Consider the following 14,735-nt stretch of genomic DNA (forward strand, 5'->3'; position numbering starts at 1 on the left):
GAACCTTTCCATCCACGTTGCTCTCACCACACACAATGTTAGATTTCTCATTGTCCTAAATTATTTCAAAAATCTCCTCATTTGTCTACTTAATAGTTAATTGCATCATTTGTGTATTTAAAGCTTCTCTAACTCACAGTGTGAGCGTTGCTTCCAGACACAGCAGGCATCTGTTTTCAATGATTAAACCCACTGGACACTACATGTCCACATCAGACACTAAGCAGACAATGTTAGTGATTAGCTGGTGAACATAGTCGAGCATTTGGCAGCTAAAGAGACAGATGTCTTCCTCAGGAGCTTGTGGACACCGAAAACAGAGGAAGAAGAGGGTGAATATTGGGTGTAAATTTGCCAGATGGTGTAAATAAGCAACTGCTTGCTAACAAGTTGGCTATGCAAATTGTATAGAGTGATAATATGGCCGTGTTTAGTTGCAAGCCTGTTCCACTGCCCCCAAGTGGCTGAAAAAATATTATTACAGCTTTAACCAACTTTACGTCCAAATTCTAAATAGAAACCAGTGCCATTCAAATATAATGATCCTGATAATTGTCATGTGACACAGCTCAGTTCATAACCCAGTTTGGGAGTCGTGGTTGGGTGCAAGTACAGTACAACAAAGAAAAAACAAATCCAAGGATACGTTTGATATCATCTGGGTGATGCTGTTGAATGTGGAGCAACACCCACACACCGTCCTCGTCTTACCCACAACTCTCTCCATTGTTGTCGCTGACCAGCTAATCTGAATTGCACCCAAACAACTGATATAATGGATGCAGGATTTGCGCTCACCATAGTGTGACTGATTGTTGTGAACCTTTCTGCACTACATGCATCAATCGATATACCATGTGGTCTCCAAGCATTGGATCGTGACCCCTGTTCATCCCTGTACAGCTTGAATACACAAACCATTACAGCCCGATGTGACACACTTTAGTTTAAAGTATCTGATCACACAAACTGAATGAAACGCACTTCATCTCCTACTCCTAGTATCTGGTATTTATCCATGAAAATAGTTTTGGTTGGATTTTGTTTGTGGCGCTCACAGCACTGAAAAACAACATTTAAAAAAAATGGAACAGCAACATCTTGAAACAGTGTCCCCATTACTGTGGATAATCAGCAAAACAAATGGCGGACAGTCTCTGCAGGGACTATTTCTTCAGTAAAAAGACAACATGGCCACATACCACAACAGATAAGTGGAGAAAAAAAAGGGGTTTTATGTCAGTTGGGGTTTATTTGTACCTTTATATCTTGATTTTAACTGTCCAAAGGGTTGATGTGTTCCTGTGATTGTTCATCATGTGTCTCACTCTTTCCCTCTGTCTTACTCACACTGCAGTCTAAAAGCGAGTCTAAGTGTGTGTGTGTGTGTGTGTGTGTGTGTGTGTGTGTGTGTGTGTGTTCGTGTGTGCGCGCCTGCATGTGCGGCAGCTCAGTGATGGAGGGCGTTACTCACGAGGCATGATGCCTTGGTCTGCCAGCTGTTCTCGTGTCCTCCTCTGCTGAAGTCTTAACTGTAGGACTGAAGTTGGAGGGAGGAGGAGGAGGAGGAGGAGATAGATGGAGGGGAAGAGCAAAAAGAAGGGAAAAGATGAGAGAGACATGTGGAAAGACAGGTAAGGGACAGACAAAAAGCGGGGAAAGGCTGAGAATTCAGCCCACTTTGAATTTCACAACTCGAGCTTGTAGTTTGATTTCATTTCACTTCTTAACCTGCAGGCTGATTGAAAACAAGCTGCTGATGTCAATCCGGTGGTTCACAGATGCACATGTGTGCATGAATGTATGTATGTATGTATGTATATCTGCGTACGCATGCAGACAACACAGAAAAAAAAAAAAAAAAAAACAACGCCGCTTGCTCACAAATATTTCTGTGAGCAGGATGTAGGGAATGATAAACACAGCTCCTGGCTTTTAAACAGATCTGCTCGGCAGTGTGTGGTCCGCAGTGTGTGTGCACGTTTCTGCGTGCTCCTTGTGTCTGTGTGTGTGTGTAGAAGTGGTCTAGGTGGGAGTGCGGGGCCATAAACATAGAGTCTCCCCCGTGTCTGTTGGTCTGCTCGTGTCTGTGGCTCTTTTGCTTTCTTTCCCTTTCTTTGTACATGAGTGTTTTTCCTCCTCGCTGTTATCTGACGGTCTCTCGGCGAGACCCTGGATCTGACACACGAGTATGAAATGTTCCTCCTTTTCTGCAAGGCCCTCACCGCTCTCTGCTCGTCTAATCTATTCTTAATGATCTCCATCAGGTGGTTCCTGTTCCCGCACATTTAGCTACATTCGAGCATTTGATGAATTTCCTCAAGCCTTCCACCTTTGATGTAATCCCTTTTTTTTTTTTTTTGAACCGTTGCACTGAGTATCGGTGAGCTCGGGTGCCACATCGGAGCGCTCGCTTGGGAGAGCACCTCCATTATGTAACAGCAGGCCCTTCCCTTCATCTGACATCTGCTTTAGTTTACAGTGAGGGGGTCGCGACCTGCTGGTCGCAACATCACAGAGAGCAAGCGCAGGCATTAGTTCCTGCCTGAAAGCTGACCGTTAACGTGTCAGTTTTTTGTCATCTCCCCTCCAATAATGACCACCCGTCAATGCATGCAGGCACGCAGAGAGTCAAAGAAAACACAAGTTACAAAAGGAATGCAGCTGCTGGTTTTAGCTAATTCTGCAGAGAGTCTTTGATTTTAACCCCAGGGATGGCTCCTCGTTCCTCTGTGTTATATGACGAAGCTATCACATAATCTGCTCTTTCTCCTTTGAGAGGGAAGAAGTTGGGGTTTTACAGCTTTGCTCACAAAGCAAAACATTTGGAGCAGACAGTTTATATGAACAAGTTTGTTCGAACTGAACCCACATCGCCTAATCTCTGACCCTAAATTCTGTGGTAGATCTGGCCTTGTTTCTGTCATTTGTGGTGCCTCCACTGTTTTACTTGAGTGATGAGAACGCAGTGGCATGTCAGCTTAGACACTTATGCAGGTTTAACCTCTGTCATGGAAAGAGCAAGGTGACAATGAATGTAACTTGTAGTATTGGTAAATTCTGCAGCCCCTCTTTGATTTGAACTGAAGAGCTGGCTCCTTGCTGCTCTGTATTATGCTTACTGAATAATTCTGTCTGGAAAAGCACAGAAGATGCAAGATAATCTGCCTTTTTCTTAAAAAAAAAAAACAAACAAACTTTGTCGTTAAGGCAGATTCTTTAACAATTTTGCACATAACTCCTTATGTTCAATTCTAACACAACCCACGTAGCCCCATCCCTATGCTGGGGCTACGTGGGTTATGCTGGAGGAGTTCTGTTCATTTGCGGTGCTTCTAACGAGCTAATGCGACGCGCTGACTTTACAGGGAGGCACAGAGAAAGCAAGGTGACAAACTGCATGTAACTGTTACTGTTAGCTCATTCTGCATCGGCTGCTTTGATTTCAGCTGAAGGAACGGCTCTTTGCTGCTGCGTGTTTACCGAGAGCTTATCAATAATTCTGTCTGAAACAGCACAGCAGCTGCCATATCATCTGCTCTTTCTCTGCAGGAAAGCAGAGGCTCGTCTGTCCTGACTGCAGAGCCTACATGTTATAGAAAGAGGACCTGAGCCAGGCTGTGTAATCACAGATCACTGAACCATACGATACTCGGCCTCCCTCACTGTTGACTTTGAAACCAAAGACATTTGTTTTAACTCGGGCTTTCTTGACAACAAAGGACATACAAATCCACAGCCACATTTACAAGTTTTCAGATTTATAGTGTAAATAAATTATCATTTGGCCTGGTTTGCACCGGTGAAGTGGTGATAATTACACAAGCCGGTGTAGTGATATTCTGATTTATGGTCCTCCTGTGCCTCGCACATCCACAGCCACCACACGGAAAAGAAACAAGCTAATAATAACAGCGCACTTTTATGCTTAAACTCCACCATCTCAGCGAAAGAGACCGGTTGCATTTGTTCCATGAATTCTCCTGAACTTTCCCTCCGCTCTTGCAGGAATGTGTTTGCGACAGATGTATGAGCGCGACTGTATAACTTCTAATAAACAGGTATCCCTAAATGAAGTATTAGGTTTATTTTAGTCTAATACCTCAGCATAAAGGGAAAATCTACCTTAAAACACATCTCACATATTTTATTCCTATGGTCTTGGACAGTTTTAGGCAGATTTGTGAACGTGAGCCAGAGCCAGATGCAGGGGAGCCAGCAGTCCACCATTAAGATACAGTTTCTGGAGCAGCTCCATTGACAGTGACTTATAGTCAACAGTGGGATAGTAGGGTGATGAGGAAAAGAAAAAAAAAAAAACCACAAGTGTACAAGCCAACCAATTCCACAGGTAAGTGCTTTTTTATCTGCTGCCAGACCGCTATTCAGTGTCAGTGGAGTGTTTTTCGGGTTTGTCTCTCATATCATTACTGATGGTCAGTTATGGCAGAGTTATTAGCAAGGGCATAGAATTGGCCAGGATCACTGCAGGAACATTTGCTAAAGGAACAATTGATACGCAACGACAGCAGTTGAGGCTGTCGCCTTGTGCTGTTATGGTCAGACAGTTGCATTTTAAGTCAACAGCCTTAATTTTATCTATGATATATTTAGCAATAACAGAATTTTTTCCTGTTTCACCCGTGATGATTTGGTTTCGTGACTATCCGTTTGACACCGCTCGCAAGCTTTCTCCACTTTATTTTAGCTTAGAGGACAATAGTTTGTGTGAGTGTGGGCTCTGCAGTGAAGCAATGTTGTGCTTCTGCATATGAATTATGAATTCACAGATCAGTGCACATGCAGTATATATATATATATATTTTTATGGTGGTTATGGAAAATAACATGTTGGAGGTTTTTATTAACCACCGCAGAGAAGCAGATTTTGAATGAATTACAGTAGTGTTTTTCCATCTAAGTCAGGTGAAAACATCCAGCATCTGGGTGCGGAAGCTGATACAAACAAGGAGCTTCGTAACTACAAGCGGCTTCGTGTGGTGCTGATTCCCTTTTCAACCTATGCTCGACACCTTGGAGTATCGACTTATATTTGACGCTTCTGCCAAGCGATTATGTAATGGCAGCCAGCTCCAGAGCACGGACTACAGCCCTTTGAGCTGTTAATCAAATCGGCATGAGAACAAGTCAGTAACATACACACTCAGAAAACATTTGGCAGTCCGCAGGGAGCACTTAAATGAGATCTTTATCTGTCCTTTTAGCTTCAACCATGCAGCAGCAGTTCCCATGGCTTTGACAATATAGTACCAGCGTGGTGCAAAAAGGAGCAGCAGTCGCCGGTTTTCATGGGGCGCAGACTGTAAGTCGAGCTGCAGCAGCTTAAAGAAAACTGTAAATCCTGGACAACCTGATTGTCTAAGACTCCCTCTGTCATCAGCGGTTATCACACAGAGAATTATGGGCAGTTTCACTTCTCTTACGCTCCATATTTCACTCACGCACCCCTAAATTCACTCCACCAGTCATGTCAGTTGTACCTTGTATCACCCAACATTAATCCCTACAACTGCAACACCCAGCAGACTTGTAGGAAGATGACCTTTATCTCTACATCTGTGCCATATTAACCAGCTAGACGACGCAACGGTGCCTTGGCGAAAAGCCTCCTGCTGCTTTTGAACACAGCTCTCATGCTCCCCGGAGCACCGGGGGTCATTTCCCACCCTGCCGATCCGCTCTAAACAGCTCAGAGGAAAAGCATCATTTGCTCTGCCATTTCTGGTACGCAATTAGAGCTCGCAAGTCAGGACTGAAGCCAGTCTTGCCAACATTTTGTAGGCTCACAGCGGTGTGGAGTGCCACTTTCAGAGGCGGCGGCGTGCACGTCGAGCTTCACACGCCAGAGAGCAGGAGTTGAACTCCGTTGCTCTGCTGTTGCCACCATCAGTTACATTTTCCTCAGGGAGATGGCAGTGTTGGTCAGACTACACACACTACGAGCAGCACAGCACACACATCACAGAAAGTATCTTCAAAATAAAGACTCAGAAAGTGTGTGTGTGTGTGTAAGAGAGAGTAATGGAATTAAAAGTGTGTGTGTGCATGTGTATGTGAGGGAGATAGATGAATACAAAGCCCCAACAGCTGCTGTGTGTTAAGAGGAGTTTAAATCAGTGCTGTAGTTCATACCCTTCCTCCCTCTTTGCTATGCCCAGGTTAGATGCACACACACACACACACACACACACACACACACACACACACACACACACACAAGCGCCATCAGCTTCCAATTCAGCCATATTAAGATAACCTGTGACCTCTCCACAGAGTCTAATCTCCCTTTATCAGCGTGCACAGAGTGAGGACGCCTCGCTGGCTTGCCTCAGCAGCGGCAACAGGTTGGCGGCTGGCACGGAGCAAGTGCGCTGACCTGCCCGAGACAACACCCTCACATGTCGAGCTTTTATGAGGAGGCGGATGAACATTAAAGAACACGCCCTGCTGTAAATCCATCACGCTGTGACAGGGGCCTGTTGTTAGGGCTTGGCGCTCGGGAGGATTTCTGACTTAGGCTGGCCTCCCTCTGGTATTCCTCGCACACCGTCACATGCCTGCAGTATATTGCACACACCTGTCACTTCGCTGGTGTTGCTGAGGAGAGCGTCGTGAGTGTCAACACAACTCATCCGTGAAGACAGATGAATGACATAATGTACACAGCATAGCCTATAAATGCCAAGTGTTGACAGACAAACTGTTTACGAGAGCATAAACACAGCTGTTCACAGAAACTGTTCACCAATCAAGTTGACAGAGCATACACAGATACAGAGGAGTACAAACAAGTCACGTGTCAATCATCATTTGGCTTACCTGATCTAAACTTGCTTCGTATCAGTATGGAGTGTTCAGAGCCCAGAAGAGTCATAATGCTTACAGTACAGTTCCAGTGGTCAAGAGTCGCAAAATAAAGTCACACACACTTGAGAAGCGGTACACACTTCGACCCCCCGGGCCACCTCTGGACGCCAGACTGAGATGAGATGGAGCTGACCCAGCCTGCCTCATCAAAAGCTCTAGAAGAACACTAGTCTAAGAAAAAAATCACACACTCACACACACACACACTGGCTTTCTTGTCTGTCTCTCAGCCAGTGTGCACCAGCAGCAGCCCTCCGCTCTCTGTTCTACTTTCTCTTCCTGCCTCCTCTTCTCTGCTCTCTCTCCCCCAGAGGCTGATGTGGGAGTGTGTGAGTCTGGGGCCAGCGAAGCTTTGGTCCCATCTAGCTGAGAACTCTGAGCAGGGCCAGGGACAGCACACAGAGATATGCCCTGCTTGGGGAGGGGCTAGCCGGCCAGGGTTTCCTCGAAGCCCCGCCTGCCACAGCCCGGAGGCTGGACAGGGCTTGGCTGATGACTCCTTCCTCCCTTGCCAACAGTGTAAATATATCTGCCTATCAGCCCTGCTGACTGTCATTAGAGAAGAGGGAGGGAGAGCAAGATTGGGGCAAAATCAAGATAGAGACACAGACGTTGATAGTGGAGCAGTAGTACAGCCAGGAGGAAGAAAGTGGGAAAAGCAAGGATGGCAACAAGTTTCACTTCTCACCTTGCGGCAGCTGAAAAATCACCTGTCAGCCTGCATTTAACAGCTGTCACATCTGCACGGTACATGTGTGATATACACTGCTGACACTGTGTACTGAGCAGTTTTACCATACTGTGCCAAAAACACAGACTCGACCTCATCAGCTTCATTCATTTTTGTAAATATCTGCTTATTCTGAATTTGATGCAGCAGCACGTTTCAAACACGTTGGGACAAAAGACTGGGAAAGCTGTGGAACGCTCCAAAAACACCTGTTTGGAACATTCCACAGGTAAACAGGTTCATTGGTAACAGGTGATAGTATCATGATTGGGTATGAAAGAGGCATCCTAAGGCTCAGTCATTCAAAACTTTGTGAACACGTGATCTTATAAAGGATATTAGCACATGGGTACATTTTGGCCTTAAATCCATCACGTGGACATGACTCCAAATCAATGTAAATGTTACATTGAAATGTTTTTTTTTCTCTATATGCTTTGGCAACACAACTGTATTTAGAGTAAATGTGATGCCAAGAAAGCAAACAGCAGTTGGAAAAAGAAAAAAAAAAAAAAGACAGAGCTACTCAGAAGGATTATGGGTCATCGTGAAGGTTAAGAGTTTGTCAGACTGGGATTTGAACTTCATCAAATGCAACATGCCTTTAAAGTAATCAAACTCTAATTGATTTCAGGGTACGTGAACGCCAAGTCACAGAGTGTGCTTCTGTTAATGCTGAAGTAAAGGACACAGAGGGCTTCCTACGAGAGAGAAATGATGTATTGGCTGCTTAGATTTTTGCTTATATTGCCAGATAAAAGCATTCTGTGTTTATCTCTGTAAGCTGGTTGTTGCCTCGTTCTACTTTCATTTATTGACACAGTGTACAGTAAGTGATCGGCTGACTGCAGTCAGTCACACAGCAGCTGAGAAACAGCAGGTTTATCTTATCAGCAGTGTGATAGCAGATTCTCCAGCCTGCATTCAACAAAGCATCCCTTCCTCCAGCTCCCACACAACCAGGCGGACATTTGTCAGAGTTAAAGTAAGCTCTGTGCCCGCTCGCCTCGGATGGGCGGCGTTAGCCAACTGCAGCTCCCGTACACCGCAGAGCCTCCTGAGCGTCCGTCAACACAGGACGTCAGCTGGGCCCGTCGAGGCTTCCTCCGCAGTTGCTTATTCCCGGGCTCGATTTGGACATAATAAGGAATGTGACACAACGCTTCAAAGTAGGCGCAGAAGAAACACACCAAAAGCATATGTTGTGGGAATTTAACTTAGAGTATGTGTTCTTGTTTTCGTTGCGCAGCAGGTGTCAAAGGGCTACTGTCTCGCTAAAGCCTGATTAAAGGGTTCAGTGGTTGCAGCTGAGAATGTGGGGAGGCTAAATGGTGAAATACAGTATGCATCCCTGGACGACTGTCTTCCTGGCTCCCTGGTCCTACATACACTGTGTTCGTGTCATTCAAAAATACATCTACTAACACCTGTCAAGCTCACTAATAAAATATTTGATCATGTTTTCACAGTCAAACAAACAAGGCACGTGTTAATTAGTGACCTTTGGAGCTGCTGCTTGCTATATTTTTGAACTATGGAGAGAGCCAGGCTAGCTTATTTTCTCACCTGCTTCCAGTCTTTGTGCTAAGCTAAGCTAATGCCTTCTTGACTTTTGCTCAGTACTCAGCACACGTCATAAGAGTGGTATCTTATTTAATTTTTACTTAGCATATTTAGCAATTAGCAAATTTCCCAACAACTTATGACTTTAAAAGAAGGCAAAATTTATTTGCTTATTCCAAGAATAAGATCAGTCTTGTAACAATGAAAGACACTAATATTGTTTTCTTTTACTGAATTAAAAACACAGTGCACATATCTACATAAGGAGGAGTTTAACATTTGGATTAAAGGCAGATTGCTGCATTGGTGTTAAGAAATATTTGGCTTTTTGGACACTTGTTTTCCTGACTGGAAGATTTCTTTTAATGGTGGCGTTTCTCTCAATCACACAACATATTTTGCTTGTTCATACAATGGAATTCATGCAGCACTTCCTCCCTGTCCTCGTGTCATTCTTCCCCTCATTTGATCTCAATGCCTCTTTCCTTTTTTAACCTCTTCTATCTACCTTTTGTATCCCCTTCAGCCTCATCTCCGGCTAGACTTTGTCCCAAAGTTATTATTCCCTTAAAATATCCACCAATTTCCGACCCTGCCACCTCACGGTTTGCTACTGTAAATAAAAAGAATCCCAAAGAGAAGTGTGTGATTACTACAGACCTTTTCTCCACATTGTGTAAAAACTGCAGTGACACAGCACTAATCAGTCATTGAGAGCTTTGTCCAGCAACAGCTCACTGCTCCTGCCTCGCCGCAATCCATTTTAATCTCTTCACACCATAAACACTGCTTGGCTTTTGTTGCCGAGGAGCCTCTGCACACAGCAGCGAGATGCACACACCAAAACATGCAATAATTTAATGTAATAAATGACACGGCCTGTCTCTTCGCTGTGGCTTGTGCGCCGACGTGCACTGGAGTGAACTCCAGAAAAACCCATACAATGCTCAAGTCAAATATTTACATAGAAGCGTCTCGGGCTGCAAATCTATCACTCACATTCACGGGTACATCTGTCTTGTTTGCACGGTGAATGAACACACACATGCACGCACAAATTACACAGATGTACATGCACACACACACACATACACACACACACACAACAGTCCTGCGTCTTAATTAGCAGGTGAAAGTGCTTAAAGGGAAGGTCTGTCAGAGGGTTTGACAGTGTACACACAGCGTCTCAGAAAGATTCCTGAAGAGGTCACCCAGCCCTGGCTTAATCCTCCCCTTTAATTGGGCCCTATGTCAACGGACGTGACAAGTCTCATCTGAACTGTCTGGAGCTGCACATGTTGGTGTGTGTGTTAGACTGTGTGTAATAAAAAGAAAGAGACAGAGAAAGAGACCGATTGGACAGATTGAAGTGCACATTTTGCACATTATATACAATAAGCGTGCAGCAGGATGTCACAGTCTGTCTCTTTTCTCTCTGTTGCATGATGCATATTGTAAAATAATGCCCCTCTCATGCAGTAAATCATACCCCTTTGCATGTTAAAAACACACATTTCATAATAAGTGAGCACAATGTGTTTATTGGCCGACTGCGCAGACATCTAGATCAAAAAAAGGACTGTTAGTGTTTTGTGTGATTTCGTGTGTTTTAGATAAAGCAGATGTGACTAGTTGAAATGCCCAAAGTGGACAAAATATCATAAAAATGATGTCCAAGTTACAAATATTTATCAAAAAAATACAATGTTTTTTTTAATAGAGTTGTCGTCACATCGTCGGAGTCATCAGTTCCAATCAATGATGAATCGGCGCTATGTAGCTCCCCTCGCTGCTGATAGGAACAGACACGTATTTGAAATGCTTCACATGTCTCTACTCATATGCCATCCGTGGAATCCAGCTGTCCCTCAGCCATTTGTCTGAGAGAGTGTCACAGGAGGAAGTGTACTGGAATGCAGCGTAGTATGAATGGAACATGTGCTGGACACCATGGGAGCTGCACTCAGCTGTTACGCTACAGGAAATGAGAAGAGACTTGAAGGTTTTATTTCCTTCATCTCTTTATCTTCAAGCCTCCTCTGTCCTCATGTTGCCTGCCTGCTTCCATCAGAGGAAGGACAGAGATAGACTTTCAAACCAGGGTCGAGGCTGGACTACCAACCAGGGATGGGGGGCAACTACTCTGCTGGCACCAGATGCCTTAAACCCCCAGGTTACCTGCATGCCAATTGCTTTTGCATTATTATCTTATCTTGTGGCCTTGTCTTTTGGAGGGTCCCATTGTGAGAAACTAGTTTTTACCAGGACAGTGTGTCTTAGTTCCAGACCTCATCGGTGATTGTTATGTGATTTAAATAGGTCTGAAATTTGGCCTTTTTGACTGCTGTTTCTCTTGGTTTCTGAAACAAGCAGCGAATCAGAGGTTTGTAAAGCAGGATTAAGAGAGAGAACCTACTGGTCCTACACAGCTAGCTCGCCACCTGGCTGTATAAAGGAAACACAGGGACAGAAAACGGACACAAAAACTGCAAGTGTGAAGACAGATGCACCACTAGACAGCGGAAACAATCTGGCAACGAGTCCTCTGCAGTCCACAGCCTTTATACTGTGCTTGATTGTGATGAGTCCCAGCTGTGTTGGAGCCAGCGCCCAAGCCACCTGGAGAACCACACCCACCCTCTGCCAAAAAAGGAAACACAGGAACCAGTGCCCCACACCTCTCCACAGCACACAAGAAAATAACTGAATTTCCCAAACCACCACATCAATGCCATTTAAGATACTACTTGTTGATCACGTGGGATTGGGTGAAAATAAACTGTGTGTTCATGGTAATGAACAGCCAGTTCAACAGTGTGGCTCACTGATGTGATTTTAATAGATTTTGGAGCTCTATGGCACAGAAGAATAAGATGGATCAGGCTTTGATACACACACAATACTTGTTGGATACATTGACTGTTGGTTTGGGTCTTTTCATCAAATTAACTGATGATAAAAAATGTGGTTCATATTCTTTTAAAAAGTTGTGTTTAAGTTCTCTGACCATTTAATTCGGCCATCCATATTTGAGGAAAGAATGTAAAGGTATTGGAAGAGCTAGTATGGAGGTGTGGGTGTATGTGCGTGCGCACTGGACATTGCACTGGAGGAGGAGGAGGATGGGAGATAGAAGGTTGATATAGTGCGAGTAAAGAGTTTGTTTGATGACAAGAGATGAGTTTCTCAGGTCAGCAGTGCACAGGATGTGTGTGGGGGGTCTTGGAGGGCACTGTGTGTGTGTGTCTGTTTGTATGCATGCTTGTAAAGGGGCAAACATAGTGGCCCCTGTGGCCCCAGCAGCAGCAGCAGCAGCAGCAGCAGCTGTGTCCAATCAGTCTGAGTGTTGTGTTGCTGCTCAGTCTCAGATAACAGCTCTCCTCTGCTCACTCTCCCTGAGCAGGTAAACGCTGATATTTAATCAACCAATCACAGTGCTGGAGAAAGAGGCATTACTGAGTTGTACCAGTGAGGAATGAATGAATTGACAGTTAAACCACTTCCACAAGAGAGTGTGATTTCCAATGGCAATGAGCACATCATTAGCTACCGTAACTTCAAGCTACTACTTTGAAGTTTACCCACCAGCAGCCCCATCAACATCTGTTAGCCAAGACTGTGTTACTTTTCCTGATGACATCAGGCAATCCTCATCCTAAAAGCCTCTTGCAAAATGAACTGTTACGACCAATGTAAGCTAATCAGCCCGTGTCAGTTATGGTCGAATGAAACAACAGTCTGATCTCACATTTTTACTCATCACACTTATAATGTCATCTATACATTGCAATACAGAAAAAGCATGTTCCTTTATTTCCATGAAGATCCTAACTGTTTGTCTGGGACACGCAGCTTCATCCTCAGTGTTGTCGGATGATATCATGTTAGACAAGTCAGCTGTAAACAAAAAGCCAGCTGGAGACAGCGATTTCAACCAACTCGTGGAGCAAATGCTAGCTTATTTAGCTTAATTAGCGTAGCTACTTTTGTCTACCCCTCTGACATTACAACCCAATGCTTCATCAATTAATTCCAATGACCAAAATTCCACGATTATTTCCGTAAACTGTGGCGTGGCAGAAAGCTTGACAAGCATAGCAACAGTAACGAAGGGAAGAAGGGTTTAGCCAATAGTCAGCGGCCATTTGACTTTGATTGGTCTGAAAAACTGACTTCATCTGTTTCTTTTATGTAATCTGCGTCAGTATTAACGTGAACTTGTGTTTTTGTAAGCTATTATTTAACATTTAGCTCCACTGTACAAAAAAAAGAAGAGTTAGCAAGTCAGTGGGGTGATACGGGGTTAGATGATGGAAGTTGGACTCGTCAACAGAGAGACTTGAGAGTGATTCAGTCCTTTATCAGCGCCCAATCAGTCTTATCAGAAAACTGAGGAGTTTCTCACGGCACAAAGCGACCGGCTGAAATCAAAAAGACGGGAGGGAAAAGTGGAGATCATGGAACGCAAACAAAGTGAGTGAAGTATAAAGAATATAAGAGGACAGAGAGAGGAAAAGAGGGCATGGTGTAGCAGCGAGGGTGGAGGAGCCAGAAATATACTGTGAGAGGAGAAGGAGAGGTGAAGGAGGGTGGGAAAGAGAGAATGAGACGTGGACGCAGCCAGACGTGGAGTCAGGTTCAGCGCTTCCCCTCTGCCTCTGAGCTGCGGTTTATAATGAAGAAGTTCCAGGGGGAGCGAGCCGAATCCAAACCAGCAGTGACAGAAAGACGAGGCCGAGCCAGCAGCCTCCCCTCCTGTCTCCACATGCATCTCTCCTTTGGGCTCTCTCTCCATCTTTATCTTGTCTGCAGCTTGGTCACCTTCCCTCTCCTCAGGCCTTGCAGGCCCGTGGGTCCGAGCGGCGCTCGTCTGCCGCCGGGGTGGAAATGTCAGTGGGTTTGAGACAGCGGCGCTGCAACCAATCCGAATGGAATCCCAAAACACAACAAGAGCGCAAGAGAGATAGGCTGTCTCCACATCATGTTAAAACCGAAAACACAGGGAGATGCTGTTTTGTGTTTTTGTGGTTGTTTAGATTTCGGCAATTGACTCTGCCTCCGTTGTAGTCTGCAGGCGCTGGCCGGTGGCCACGGCAGCGTGGGCAGGAGGCGGAGGGGAGGGATGTGTGTGTGTCTGTGAGGCTTCAGCACAGAGACAGGCCTGCATCACCACAGCTTAACTCTAACTCCTGCCTATTACCGAGGGCTATGGGCTGGCTTTATGCGGTATTCCCAAAACTTCACTATCAGAAATTTAATAACTCAAAGTCTACTTTGTTGTTGTTAATGTGTGTGTCCGTGACTAACGGGCCAGATGAAAGGCACATCAAGAGGAACAACCATCTATGCCAAACAAATGTCTTTCATCATGCTTGACGGAGTTATAAAGAGAAACTAATTAAGTAAAAATTAGTGAAATCGAAATAGAATGATTCAGTATTAGCTGAAATAATTCCTGGGAAAGCAGTATGGAATAAAGTGTGGCATGCCACTGCTGGGTTTGTTGGCCGCCATATCAACATATGGTGCAGCAGCATTGCCTCAGGTGAACCAG

At 44.8% G+C, this 14,735-nt stretch overlaps 1 protein-coding gene across 7 annotated transcripts in view; it reads right to left on the reverse strand.

The window, feature by feature from the left end:
- myocd (myocardin) overlaps positions 1 to 14,735 on the reverse strand; it is an 81,817-nt gene that overhangs the window by 16,363 nt on the left and 50,719 nt on the right. For 4 of the 7 annotated variants that reach the window (XM_076759316.1, XM_076759314.1, XM_076759312.1 and 1 more), the window contains exon 3: positions 1,475 to 1,540. The exons of 1 other annotated variant lie outside the window; for it this stretch is intronic. In XM_076759316.1, the coding sequence (XP_076615431.1) occupies positions 1,475 to 1,540 (66 nt within the window). Of the gene's footprint in view, positions 1 to 1,474; positions 1,541 to 6,840; positions 7,395 to 14,735 lie in introns of those variants that run through there. 2 more of the 7 variants (XM_076759313.1, XM_076759315.1) reach the window with 2 other exon arrangements.

The sequence above is a fragment of the Chaetodon auriga genome, chromosome 20, assembly GCF_051107435.1.
Source record: "Chaetodon auriga isolate fChaAug3 chromosome 20, fChaAug3.hap1, whole genome shotgun sequence".
In the NCBI taxonomy this organism is placed as follows: Eukaryota; Metazoa; Chordata; class Actinopteri; order Chaetodontiformes; family Chaetodontidae; genus Chaetodon; species Chaetodon auriga.